Source organism: Phalangium opilio, unplaced genomic scaffold (assembly GCF_054372755.1).
Source record: "Phalangium opilio isolate 3A_F unplaced genomic scaffold, DU_Popi_V2 ptg001170l_1, whole genome shotgun sequence".
Classification (NCBI taxonomy): Eukaryota; Metazoa; Arthropoda; class Arachnida; order Opiliones; family Phalangiidae; genus Phalangium; species Phalangium opilio.
Window position 1 is genome coordinate 2,492,573 of NW_028324255.1, and position 14,815 is coordinate 2,507,387.

At 36.4% G+C, this 14,815-nt stretch overlaps 1 protein-coding gene and 1 pseudogene across 1 annotated transcript; both read right to left on the reverse strand.

The window, feature by feature from the left end:
- Nucleotides 1-6,955: 6,955 nt before the first annotated feature.
- LOC149584094 (uncharacterized) lies at nt 6,956-8,062 on the reverse strand. Its single transcript, XM_089863706.1, has 3 exons — nt 7,970-8,062; nt 7,629-7,909; nt 6,956-7,369 (listed from the first exon to the last, which is right to left on the reverse strand). Exons 2-3 carry the CDS (start codon nt 7,856-7,858, stop codon nt 7,096-7,098), a joined length of 504 nt encoding a protein of 167 aa, XP_089719832.1. The 5' UTR covers nt 7,859-7,909; nt 7,970-8,062; the 3' UTR covers nt 6,956-7,095.
- A 5,173-nt stretch (nt 8,063-13,235) lies between these two features.
- Nucleotides 13,236-14,404, reverse strand: LOC149584095 (uncharacterized; annotated as a pseudogene).
- Between the last annotated feature and the right edge of the window lie 411 nt (nt 14,405-14,815).

Genomic DNA, 14,815 nt, shown 5'->3' on the forward strand with positions numbered 1-14,815 from the left:
CCATCGTTTTCTATTGACATTTTCCCTGGAGTAATATTATAGGATTAAAAATTAGCGTTGCCTGATAAGTGCTTTAAAATACAGCTGCGTCTCCTTCAGTATCGTGCTCCTAAAAAATAGGTAGGGTGTTCGGCCGTTCGCTTTTTTAAATCTTTCATTTTAAATCGAGGTCTAAAAAATATTAGACCTCCTTATCTATCGCAATAATTTAATCATTTGGTTTTCAGTCGGCTAGCTGGAGGTTAGTTTCCAGCTTTGCGTTTAAAATTTAACCTGGACATATTTTGGACTTCAACATATAACATCAAGTTAAATGATCATGTGCCATTCATTTTCACGCATTTAAAGTTAATCTTATGATATTTATTAGTAACAACAACGTGATCTTCACTTTTAATTTTGAGTGCAAATATTGTTTACATATTTAATAAAAACAACGTGATCTTCACTATTTGTTAACGTGAATAAGACGGTGTTTAGAGGTGACATGGTATGGGTTTTTTACACGTTCATAATTAGGTTTACCGTACAACGCTTTTAGACGTGTAAATCACGGGTTTTTGCTACCTGGGTTACGTTTATCTACGAGTTCATCGGGATGCCAAAAATAGTGGGTGAGTACATAATTTGGCGCGCGAATAAGCAAACTTTAAGGTCAGAGCGCCGCGTCCTATAGGCCATTTCCCAGGTGTCAGGCAGAAGCGCAGCGTCCCATAGTTCTTAACCCCTAATCTTCAAGGCCAATTGTAACAAGCGAGCTTCTGCTACAAAACTTGCGCGCGCATTAACGAACTTTCAGGTCAAAGTGGTTGCCCGCCTTTTTGTGTTTGTGACATTTTGTCACCTTCTTTGGATTCGATCGTCGTTAAAATGTAAGTACCCATTTTATTATAACGTGTTTTTTGATGCTCACTTTGTCACGTCCCTGTACTTTTCTGCGTTATTTGGTTAATAACGACGTCAGACATAAAAAACCCCGCCTATGATAAATGTGGTGTACATTGTAGAGCTTGGATAAGTCAGGAACTTGTAAAATGGACGATCATAGGTCAGTGATGAGTTTGTTATTTCATTATGTTTATGAAACCAAGCGTCGAGAAATTAAAATTCTCGGGAATTGCTGTAGGCCCTTCAAGATAAGAACCCACACCCTCCCGTAATGTTAAAGAAATAATTTACAGATTTTAGGCTTAGCGTCCCATAGAAAAAGCATGGGATTTTTAACTGTCCACTCCATCGAATAAATCAGAAACTACTGCAAAGTTAAGGTTCGGAACACTTTTGAATTATCAAGCAACTATGGAATGTTGAACTTCTGAAGTTTGATTAAGAACAATTAAGTCTAAGTATTTTATTTTAATTAATTTATAAATCATGGTAAAATCGTTACATATATTATACTGTTTGCAAAGCATTTGGTTTAGCCTCCAACGGCTTTGTGGCGCATAGGATAACGCGTCTGCCTACGGAGCAGACGATTGCAGGTTCGAGTCCAGGCAAGCTCGGTGTTTATTTTTACAGATATTTTATACATCATAAAAGAAATAATCATATAAATACTATGTTTGGATAATTTTTTTGTGTTACGAAGTACGGGCATGTGGCGTAATGGATAACGCGTTTGCATTCGATGCAAAACATTGCAGGTTCGAATCTTGGAAAGCTCGTTGTCTATTTTTGATAAAAATTCTTAGTATATTGAAGGGAAAATTCTTAAATAACAAACTTTCAATGAAATGCGCGCGTGCTGACGCATGGTTTAGAAATAACTTTTGTTTTAAAACCTATACAAAAAGGTCAACTAAATTTTACACTTAGAGATGTGCCTTTTCTATACTATTGCTGTAAAGTTTGTAGTGAAAAAAGTGGACCCCTTGGTCGCGAAACCTTGGGTCTAACTCTGAAAATTCTTTTCACATCGTAATGTTAAGCTCCGTAGAGATTAACAATAAGAGTTAGGATTGAGTATAAATAGAAAATCCCTGACGCGATTTTCTAAATAATGGGTCATTTAAAAATTTTATTGGACATAGGTCAGTGTGCTGTTTTTATTTCCGGCCCAGATCAGGATAGGTGAAACTATCTCAGGGCCGTAAATAAGCACAGGACACTGGACATTATCCAATAAATATTTAAAATGTTCCATAATTTTTATATAAAACTAAAGGGGTCACCGAACGGTTGACCAGTAAATTTTTCCTTAGTTTTTTGATGGCTTGACCATTGATAAAGGATGCGCGTGAAACACATTCGTCGCTCTATAGAATGTGCAACTCCCTTAAAAGTAGACAAGTAGACAAGTAGATACTAGCGCCACCTGGCTACCAGCGCTGGAAAGCATTGCTTGAAAAATAAAATGTACTTGACACAAGAAAAAAACCCGCGCTACGGTCCATAGGGGCAACTCTATAGACCTTGGCTACGGTCGAGTTTTTCCTTTGTGTCGTCTGCTAGAAGAAAAACGGTGGGTTTTCTTTTCTTATGTCCAGTACATTTTATTTTTCATGCGAGGCTTTCCAGCGCTGGTAGTCAAGCGGCGCTAGAATCGACTTGTTTGAAAATTGAAAAGCTTATGCAGTCCTTTTTCTTAAAAAAAAAAAGAAAAAAAACCAGAACTCCTGTAGACCTTTCTAGATAAGAACCCACACCCTCCCGTAATGTTAAAGAAAAATTCACAGATTTTTTGCTGAGCGTCCCATAGAATAAGGATGGGATTTTTGGTGGTCGGTTACTTCGAATAAGTAAGGATCTACAGCGAAGTTAAGGTTCGGAATAGTTTTGAATTGTCAAGCAACTATTGAGTTTTGAACTTCTGAGGTTTCATTAAGAACAATTAAGTTTAAGTACTTTAAATTAATTAATTTATAAATTATGGTAAAACCGTTACTTGTTATGTTGTACACTCATATAGATGACGCTAGCCTCTCTTAAGCCCTCAGTGATAACGACAGATAGTCGCGCTCTGGCAGCCATAGGGTAAATAATATAACCTTCTCTCGCATTAAGAACCCTTGTATAAAATCAATGTAACAGCCTCAAATCTAAATATTAAAAAACAGTTAAGTTAAAGTTCAGTAATCTAATTGGACCAAGTCATCTTGCGACTTATTGCCACTTATCTAACGCCTATACAATGCCAGTTGTCATTAGTAAGACTTGTTTATTATGAGGGTCACAAGATTAGGCTCAGATTAATACCTAGGTGAATTGAGTTAATAAACGCCTACCAATGGTTAATTGAGTTAATAAACGCCTACCAATGGTTAATTGAGTTACTAACCGCCTACCAATGGTTAATTGAGTTACTAACCGCCTACCAATGGTTAATTGAGTTACAAACCGCCTACCAATGGTTAATTGAGTTACTAACCGCCTACCAATGAATAATTGAGTTACTAACCGCCTACCAATGGTTAATTGAGTTACTAACCGCCTACCAATGGTTAATTGAGTTACTAACCGCCTACCAATCGTTAATTGAGTTACTAACCGCCTACCAATGGTTAATTGAGTTACTAACCGCCTACCAATGGTTAATTGAGTTACTAACCGCCTACCAATGGTTATTTGAGTTACTAACCGCCTACCAATGGTTATTTGAGTTACTAACCGCCTACCAATGGTTAATTGAGTTACTAACCGCCTACCAATGGTTAATTGAGTTACTAACCGCCTACCAATGGTTAATTGAGTTACTAACCGCCTACCAATGGTTAATTGAGTTACTAACCGCCTACCAATGGTTAATTGAGTTACTAACCGCCTACCAATGGTTAATTGAGTTACTAACCGCCTACCAATGGTTAATTGAGTTACTAACCGCCTACCAATGGTTAATTGAGTTACTAACCGCCTACCAATGGTTAATTGAGTTACTAACCGCCTACCAATGGTTAATTGAGTTACTAACCGCCTACCAATGGTTAATTGAGTTACTAACCGCCTACCAATGGTTAATTGAGTTACTAACCGCCTACCAATGGTTAATTGAGTTACTAACCGCCTACCAATGGTTAATTGAGTTACTAACCGCCTACCAATGGTTAATTGAGTTACTAACCGCCTACCAATGGTTAATTGAGTTACTAACCGCCTACCAATGGTTAATTGAGTTACTAACCGCCTACCAATGGTTAATTGAGTTACTAACCGCCTACCAATGGTTAATTGAGTTACTAAGCGCCTACCAATGGTTAATTGAGTTACTAACCGCCTACCAATGGTTAATTGAGTTACTAACCGCCTACCAATGGTTAATTGAGTTACTAACCGCCTAACAATGGTTAATTGAGTTACTAACCGCCTACCAATGGTTAATTGAGTTACTAACCGCCTAACAATGGTTAATTGAGTTACTAACCGCCTAACAATGGTTAATTGAGTTACTAACCGCCTACCAATGGTTAATTGAGTTACTAACCGCCAACCAATGGTTAATTGAGTTACTAACCGCCAACCAATCGTAAATTGAGTTACCAACCGCCAACCAATCGTAAATTGAGTTACCAACCGCCAACCAATCGTAAATTGAGTTACCAATCGCTTTTTTATCATGAAATAAGTTACCAATCGCTTTTTTATCATGAAATAAGTTACCACCCGCCTATCTATGGTAAATTAATTTACCACCCGCCTACCAATTGTGAATTAATTTACCACTCCCCTACCAAATTATTTAAACTTTCCCATAAAATAATGAGAGGCACTCGGAGTGAGCCAATATGCTCACGAACATCTTACTGAAACATCGAATTAATGACGTTTGACAAGCATATAATTATTTTTAAAATAGATTAATACAAATTAAGGTTGAAGGAACAGATATTATATAAAAAGACTTGGTTTGCCCAAGCCCAAAAAACAAAACGATAAGAGTTTTTCCAGTTGACTGAAGCGCGGATATTTTTTTCTATTGAATTTTAAAGACAATCCGTATTTTACTACTCTTTAGAATTTAATTCAATCACACGATTTTAATGCTAATGGATTAGTTTCCTATAAATTAATTGAAAATAAAAAATTACTTATCTCAGATTTTTCAACAACAATTCCATTTTCCTGAAACATTTTATCATGCATTTATTATTTTGAGGGATATCGTGTAAATTTAATCAAATTGACTCTTTCTTTTTTAATTTCCGAGAATTTTCCTTTCAAAAGGTTTTAAACACATCAAGTTTTCATAATGTTGTCAACTAAACAGCAACTCATCCAACACTTCTAAAATCTTCCCCACAAGTACATATATAAACAGTTCAATAATAGTGACTGTGCTTAAAGAAGAAAGGAACCCATTTATCAAATATAAACAAGACGGCCCAAGGGCTCGTAATAGTAGCCACATCGTACGAGTGAATAGCCCCTCTATACCCTACCCTAATGAGTGGATAACCCCTCTATACCTTACCCTTATGAGTGCATAACCCCTCTATACCTTACCCTAATGAGTGAATAGCGCTATCTTTTACAATGCTTAAATGATTTACCGTGCATAAAATCAGAGTTAATAGCCCCTCGATGCCCTACTCTAAACAGTGATTAAATTATAACCGTATAAATTTACTTATGCTGTAATTCTAATATTCCGGCGAATCGAAGAACAGATAGTTTTAGTGATAATCCCCTCGATGAGTTTACAACATAGACTTATGCTGTTGCACACTTATCGCATCTTATAAATTTCTAACAAGGACTTATGCCCAGAAACTTATAAAAGAGAAACTTTAGTTATAGTGATTACTCATTTTAGTGATTTTCCCCTCGAATTACCATTGCAATGCTAAAATAATCAAACGCATAACGCTCATTTAACACTATGTAAGCTCTATCTAAACTCACATTTTAATTAACCGCCAAAACGTTCCAGTCAAACATAATAAAGATGACGAGAGCTACCGAACAAGAACGAAACACATGAGGAGCGCGGTAGGAAACGGGGAAAATCGTTATCTATTTAATTAGCACATAAATAATAAAAACTCGGGGTTTCTATCAAGTCTCTATGGCTCAGTGGTAGAATGTCTTACTACTGCGTCAGCGACCCGGGTTCGATTCCCGGCTGCGGTCCAAAAATATTTTAATTAAAATTAAATCTCTAACCGAGTCCAGTTACCCCTATGGGTGGGTTGTGGTAATATAGAGTTCCTTTTAAGCTAAAATATAACGATAACGAAAGCGAAAACTCCGGCCACAACTACTACTTCTACTATTACGGCTCGGGTCAAACTAAGAGCCTATCGTATACTACGATGTGCCTAAAAAGGTGATAACAGCCCCCTTTTGTATTCGAAAAGACCGCATTCAATACATTATTAACGAGAGTATTATTTGAAAATTAAAGTACGTTCTCCCTTGAAAAGAAAAAATTTCATGATAAAATGTTTCAGGAAAATGGAATTTTTCTTGAAAAATCTCAGATAAGTAATTTTTAATTTCAATTAATTTATAGGAAACTAATCCATTAGCAGTAAAATCAGGTGATTGAATTAAATTCTAAAGAGTAGTAAAATGCGGATTGTCTTTAAAATTCAAAAGAATAAAACATCCGCGCTTCAGTTAACTGGAAAAACTCTTATCGTTTTGTTTTTAAGGCTTGGGCAAACCAAGTCTTTTTTTATATAATATAACTAGCTGTTACCCGCGGCGTTGCTCGCATCTAATAAGAACTTCCATCAAAATGATATAAAGAATGGGCAGATTTTACTGACGACTAATATTTATTTATAAGTAACGTTCTTGCAAATTTTCAGCCTTCTAGGGCAAGCGGTTTGGGCTGGGCGTTAATTATCAGTCAGTCTGTCTCTCAGTCAGGACTTTATATAGATAAAGATTTTGGTGGTGTCTAATAATCTTTTTTCGGAACTTATCTGGAAAATATTTAGTTTTAAATTCTTACAGACTCCTTAGTCTATCTTTAATTAGCAAATAATTTCTTAATCTAAGGTAGAACTTTATTTTGATATAATTTTACTTTGGTACAAATCAACTATATGGTTTGGTCTATATATTGTGCAATACTTGTTTTGTAATATAAGGTTCCGAAGTGGGGACGCCTTGTGAATTCCGCTTTTTCTAGCCATTTTCTAGCCCAGATAATTATTCGCACCATCTCTTTGCGATGGATTGTCTTTTAATCGAGCGTTGTTTGAAACACGGACATAGTTTGTAACAGATTTCCCATGTCAAAATGAGGCATGCCGGCATTAAACTAATGATGAACATGCTGAGTAACATGCACACTTCGCTCTTCTTATCGGCGTAATCTTCGCCATTTACGTGATTCTCTGTCGTGACGCATCTTGTGTTCATCCAAGCGTAGGCCTTCTTGATCGCTTCGTCACACAGGCACGATGAAGCGGCGTAACGCAAACTGCAAACACGAGACACAGAATTAATGAAACAATTTATTATCAGACTCGCTACCCTAGCATTATTCTTAATTTCTTATGGTTTTTATTGGGGAATGATGCTAAGCTACTATTGGTATTTGTGGTATGGGTTAATCACTCTCTCTATGTGAATCTCACTCAAGGGAACTAAATACCTTTTAGTGGCAATCAACTGTGCAAGTCAGCTTTCATTATCTTCGTGACATGGGCGATGAATTTGTAATTGACTAGCAGACTTACATTCTATTTATTCCCCGCATTGTATCCTTGTCAATGGAGTGGTTTCGTGACAAGAATAATCCAACTGCATCCGTTTTCAAAGGGAAAGGTGATCGGTACAACAAAGGGCCGTCATATTTCTTTCCACTTAGTTCATCTTTGCAAAATTCATTGAGGTCAGCCACTTCTTCCTGCCAGTTGATGTAAACCAGTTCGCCTTTCATAACTTTCTTGAAACGATCGTAGTCCATATCATAAGAAGCCCTTTCTCGAATTTTCTATCCTTCAATTCCGGGTATTCCCTAATAGAGAACCAAGTTCAAAACTCATCGTAACGTTCACACGCTAGGCCATAGAATTACTTTAAAAAAGTCCCCCATGGCATCCGAAATAAGTGTCGTGTACATCAGGTTTTTAACTTTCAGGATATCGCTTAAATGATTCATTAAAATTTTTTGTCCCACTAAGAAATTGGCCGTAATATCGCACAACACAAATATGTTCAGGACAATCAAAGTCGCGAACCAGATATTTAGCAAATGCTCCGAAGCGCGGTGGACAATTTTCACCGGAAAACCTTAAATTAAAACGCGTAGAGAACAACAACAAGTATACTGTTGATAAGAATGGCAATGACGTTTGTCTCCTTACTTTTCTGAAAGAGTGGTGCAAAATACATCCACATGTAAGATCCAAGTTTGTTCGACTTTTCAAAAGCCTTCGTTAACGCCGAAAGAACCAAAATGGCCAGAAAAACTAACCCAATATACTGGAAATGAAATCCGGTATTAATCAAAACACGAATCTACTAATCGAAATTAAATGTGAATTTGCAACTCTCTTATCGAAACAAGAATCGACTTATCGAAAACACGCCAAATCTTTGGGATTAAACGGCTGAAGCAAATGTCGTCGCCTGTGGCACCCCTAAACATTTTGGCTGACCTTCTACAGATTTTACGGTTAATTTGAAATAAGAACCTCCGACCAATCGCGTAACAACCTGCCTTCCTGTTGATGGGAGGATAAAGCGGAAAATTTAGTGATTTTTTATAGATTCTTCTACTAATTATAAAACCATTCTACATAGTGAAACATCTAGGAAATACAGTCTCCGAATGATTTTAAAATTCAAATTAGGTTCTGATTTTATGGATAATTCGAAATGAGGACCTTCGACCAATCGCGTAACGCCCTGCCTTCCTGTTAACAAAATTTCCGTTGCACGCTCTACATCTCGCGCCCGATTGTCGCATCGCCTGCAATTTTAATTAAATCTCGCGCTAAGTTTCATTCGGCATGGAGCGTGCCACGAGAAATTTGGTAACAAGAAGGCTGGGCGTTACGCGATTGGTCGGAGGTCCTTATTTCAATTTATTCATAAAATCTGAACATAATTTGGATTTTAAAATCATTCGGAGACTGTATTTCCTAGATGTTTTGCTATGCAGAATGGTCTTATAATTAGTAGAAGAATCGATAAAATGTCATTTGATTTTCCCCTGCACCCTCCCTTAAGTAATAAAAGATATCATTTCGATAAATATCATTTGATATATTTCAACGCAATTGTTATAATTTTCGTAGTTATTTTCGTGTCGATATTTCTAGCGTAGGTATTCCGTCATCAATTCCCAGCTAGCCTCCCAAAAATATAGATCCGAGCCACGTGATGATTAAAGCAAAATTCGTAAAACGCCGAACAAAATCTAAAACTGAGTACATCTTTATTTATCGCGTTGTATAACTTACCCAAGAGGGTATCGTGAATATATTGGAGAGAAAACTTCCACGTTGAGTTTGAGAAAGCTGCGAGAACATGGTGACTTTTGAGTAGAAGATTTCAGTCGTAAATCGGTAGTCCGCCAAACGATTGTATGAGAGAACGTTCGGGAAGGTCCTCAAGTCCCAAGCTTCGTCTTCCTTAAATATATAGGCCGAAAACGCTTATAGGGGAGAGCTAAAACTGTGAGGGCGTAACTTATTGGTACTCAAGCCCTGATTAGAACGCGACGAAGCGGTTGAAAAAAGCTACGAGATATTTTTAATTTCATCCTTTTCACCCGCAACTACTTGAACAACGGGGGAGGAGGTGTAGAAACCGTCACCACTGACGTCACAACAAAAGTATTTCAAATTAGAAGCAAAGTGGCGTTGACGTAGCGCTCGACCTATCCGCTTCGAACCCGAATGTAAGCGAGTGATTTTCGCGTTGCATGAACGAGTAAACCTAGGGTGCGTAGCCAGTGAAACCCGCGGAAGGAGGAGCGGGCGGTTTAACAAAGTTTTAAGTCCTTCCCCTTAATTTCAATCAGATATTAGTACGGGGTCTATGACATCTTATAGATTCCAAGTAGATAAAAATCGAGTCCTTAAAGTTTAGAAAGTAGCGTTAACGAGGGGTCGGACGTTTATTAAATCCCGTACAGTTCGTTTGAAATCTCTTAAAATCGCTCTCGAAAATCTTAAAATACCAAAATCTCACGTCAAAATCTGAAAATCCCAAAATACCTACCTCAAAATCTGAAATTCCCGAAATCCTTACCTTAAAATCTGAAAATCCCGAAATCCTTACCTTAAAATCTGAAAATCCCGAAATTTCACCTAAAATCCCGAAATCCCACATTAAAATCCCGAAATTTCACCCTAAAATATCAAAATCGGAAAATCCTCACGCTTACAATACACGTTTTGCATCTATTTAAGAAGGTAAGACACGAGGGTAAAACTCTGCCTTCAGTCTCGATTTTTGGCGCCTGCGCTATATAAGGGTACTGTATTACAAATTAGACTATTTTTGTCGATATTTCTCCGGTATTCATTAGGGTAAATTAAAACAAATTTATAGTCTAAAACCTATATTTCAAAATCTCGAAATATCCTATGAACACCGGAAGTTAATAGACCAATACGATTACCTAAGGTGAAACAAACTTCCAGGGGCACGCCTACATACTGGATAATTTCCCTGTCGCCACAAGACAACACTAGAGGCAGCCCAAGCTCACTGCATCTGAGAGGGTAGCCAACTCGGTCATGACTCTAGCGGTGTCTCCTGACAGGATTGAGGCGTGCCCCTGGAAGTTTGTTTCTCTTCATGTAATATTCGTATTGGTCTATAGTAAATCTTGATAACCCCTGCAAATACCAAAAATTTCATTCAAAATCCGAATATCTACTCGAAATCTGAAAATCTCCTTCAAAACCAGAAAATCTTGAACAAAATCCCGAAATCTCCTTCAAAATCTGGAAATCGCGTTCAAAATCTCAAAATCTTGGTCAAAATCTTGAAATCTCAAAATCCCGTACACTAAAATGCCGAACGTCCGACTCCTCGAGCGTTAATCGATCGAGTGTGGGTGATGATAAATTGATTTGTCGCGTCGCCATCAAGATTTTGTTTTGATCGTAATGAATGTCTTACTTGGTACACTTGCTTGATACGTCAAGCTAAAAATAAAAAAGATTAATAAATTTTAATTAACATCGATGTTTTAAGGTAGAACTATAAAGTTTGGTTAAAAGGATAGTATACCGTTTCTTTCGACTTTTATAAGGTTTTGATATTTCTTAATACTTGAAAATATGAATTTTAGCCTCCTAATGTCGGCAAAAATATCATTGAACATTTTCCAGTAAAAATCGCTCGTAGAATCCACTGTACTTAAAATTTGGACCTACCACCCTCCCTTTTTGGTACACCATGTATATTTCTCTATACCTAAAAATACCTTATATCAATCTGTTAAATCTTTTGAACGACCAACAACAAGCTATTCCATATTCCCATTAAACAGAAACCCATTGGATAAAAATTCCATTCGCTAGAGTTGTCAATAGACTGAAATCCCTTTAGAACGAACTCTCGCAATGGAAAGAAATCCCTTTAGGACGAACTTTCCCAATGGACAGAAATTCCTTTAGAACGAACTTTCGCAATGGACAGAAATCCCTTTAGGACGAAATTTCTCAATGGACAGAAATCCCTTTAGGATGAACTTTCGCAATGGATAGAAATCCCTTTAGGACGGACTTTCCCAATGGACAGAAATCCCTTTAGGACGGACTTTCCCAATGGACAGAAATCCCTTTAGGACGAACTTTCCCAATGGACAGAAATCTCTTTAGGACGAAGTTTCCCAATGGACAGAAATCCCTTTAGGACGAACTTTCGCAACGGACAGAAATCCCTTTAGGACGAACTTTCGCAATGGACATATCCTTCAACGTTTTCAAAGATCCGCGATAGCCTTCAAAATCAGCCAATCCGTAGTAAGCTTAAACTTAGGTAAACAACGCAACAAGTATGGGAGATCCTTGTCTTAAACTTATGAGTCAGTAAATTTACTTGAGATTTCTCCTTATGGCGATCATGATTTCGGCAATAATTCCATCGTAATCGTCAATTAAGGGTTCATCAGGATCGCCTCGTTCACTCTGATAAATTAAAGGATACAACTGAAAGAGAATAATCAAAATTAAACCAAAATTCATTTTTCTGACTCAGCGTGCAGTTTTGTCCAATTCGAAAATGATCGAAATGTGACTGCGCATAAAGAACATAATCCAAATAAACAAATTTGACAATTGATGCGGAGAATGTGGAGGGAGGGAGTTTAGCCAAATTATTATATTTCTCTCTCTAAAAATTGTTATAAAATGTAAGTATATCATACCGTGTGTATTGTATTCAGTTTAAGTGTCTCGGGATACATCGCTATCTGTAAAGGTTGTACAGTTTATTAACGATAAAAATTGTAATCCAGAATCTAGAAGCGAAAGAAGACTAATTCTTCGCTGCTCTGTCGTACGATATCATTTTGTGTCCGCTATTCTAAACAACATACTCTTTCCAACATTTAATAATGAACAAGAAAATTACGATTACCTCATATTCTATCTACCTGTGAATCAACTTTTTAATTCCAAATCCTGAAGTAGACTTCATAGAAAATATTAACGTAATATAGATTTTTATTGAAAGAGGAGTATGCCGAGAGGTAGTTCACTTAAGGCTTATGACTTAACTAGATGGATCAAAAAGTTGAGTCAGCAAAAATTGGTAGTAGAGTGATCAATTTTTAATTTGGTCGTTCAACTTGTACAACTTCTGTTAATTCACAGGACCCAACTAGTTTACTCAACTGAAGTCTATTATTGGCCTTCAAATAATCTCGATGTCCATTGGAGTCCAGTCGAGTCATCTTACGGGTCAACGTATTCACCAAACATTTTGGTCGTATTGGGCGAAAATAATAGAGAAATTGTTGATAAAAAGGTGCTCTGAAATCTAATTCCCGCTCTTTATGTTTGAGCCCTCTTTCTCCATGTGAGCCTAGAATTAAGCGACGCCAAAAGCCAGCTTGGACGCTATATTTGTTCCTTCCAATTAAGTCTTTCCAGGTACGAAGTCGGAGCTTGTTTTTCGTGTTCCGCAAACTCGCCACAAACTCACCCAGAACTCTGTTCTCATAACCTGCGTTGCTATTATATATTCAGACAGGTAGATAAAAATGGCCCCAATATTTTATTCATACGCGATATTTTGCGTGAAACCGACGTATAGGCGGAACTATCCACCTTTAATTACAAAAAAAAAATGATAGTTTTGACTTCTTGATGATATAACTTTATAAGAATTGATTTTAAAATAAGTGCTGCTACTTCATGGAGAATAGTTTATTTAAAACTAGAAATTAAAAATTATTTTCGGGAGCTTTCGAACCGTGGTTCTTCCTCAGCCGTACAAACTTAAAATGAATTAATTACATTTCTTTATCAGCAAACAAAAAACAATATTACCCCATTTTTTTAAATTTAAACGCCCCCCATGCGTTTATTTTTACTGTTCCTTCGTCTAAATTTAAGCTGCCCCTATCTCTTATGTACGCTGCTTCTTTAAAGCATCTCTTATACCACCCCACCTCCTGACACAATACCTCTACCGATTCCCAATCTATTTCATGCTTCTTGTTATTTTTAATATGTATTGCCAATCCATTATTTTCTATTTCATTTTTTACACAATTTTTATGTTCTGTTCGTCTTTTTCCTAACCGTCTTTTTGTTTGGCCTACATATTTCTCATTACATTTACATTTAATTTCGTAAAATACCCCTGTATTTTTTAGTTTGTCTATTTTAGGTCTATTTTTTACTAATTCGGTTCTAAGGGTGTTGGTTGTTTTACTTACTAATGTTACATTATATTTTTTTAATTGCCTAATTGTTTTTTCCGTAATACCTTCTAGATAAGGTAGTGATATAACAAATTCCGGTTTTTCTTTTGTACTATTATTTTTCACTTCGTGATTATTAAATATGCTATCAACTAATTGTTTGGGATATCCGCTTTTTATGAATTGTCCCTTAAACATAGTCTTGTCCTTTAAAGGTTCATCTGACAAACGTTCAATTCTATCCTTAAAGGATTTAACAATACCAATTTTAATTTTTTTGTTATGTGCCGAATTAAAATTTACAAATGATTTTGCATGGGTCGGTTTTTGATACATAGAGCATATACATATTTCATTATTATGCTTAATTAAGATATCTAAGAACGGTAAACTTCTATTCTAATCTCCTTCAATTGTGAATTGTATATTTTCTAACGTTTTATTTACTATATCTAATAATTTACTGGTTTCTAAATTTTTACTTTTGATTAAAAAGATGTCATCCATGTATCTCCTCCATAGTTTTATATAATCCTTAATACTAGTTTTTTGTAAGATACTCCCTTCCACGTGTTCCATAACTAAGTTTGCTATAGGTGCCGATAATGGGTTTCCCATTGCCAGCCCTTTTTGTTGTGAATAATAATTGTCCTCGAACAAAAAATATGTACTTGATAAGCATATTTCTGCTAATTTTATGATCGTTCCTATACTTAATGTGGTTCTTTCTTTTAAAGTTAAATCTGCTTTTAGTTTGATTTTTAATACATTTAAGGCTAACGGGATTGGTACACTACCATATAAATTTACTACATCTAGACTGCATATCTCATCATTCATATCTAATTTTTGTTTTTACCTCTCCGAGTGACGTATGTCACGGAGAGGTTCTGTAACGATCGTGTGTGTGTGTCTGTATGTCTGTGTGTCTGTGTGTCTGTTGTTACACCCACGTGACCGCGTTCGCAGTTTCCAAATCGGAGCAAACGTGTTCGCCATTTCCGAACTGCTTTCACAGTAACGGAAATA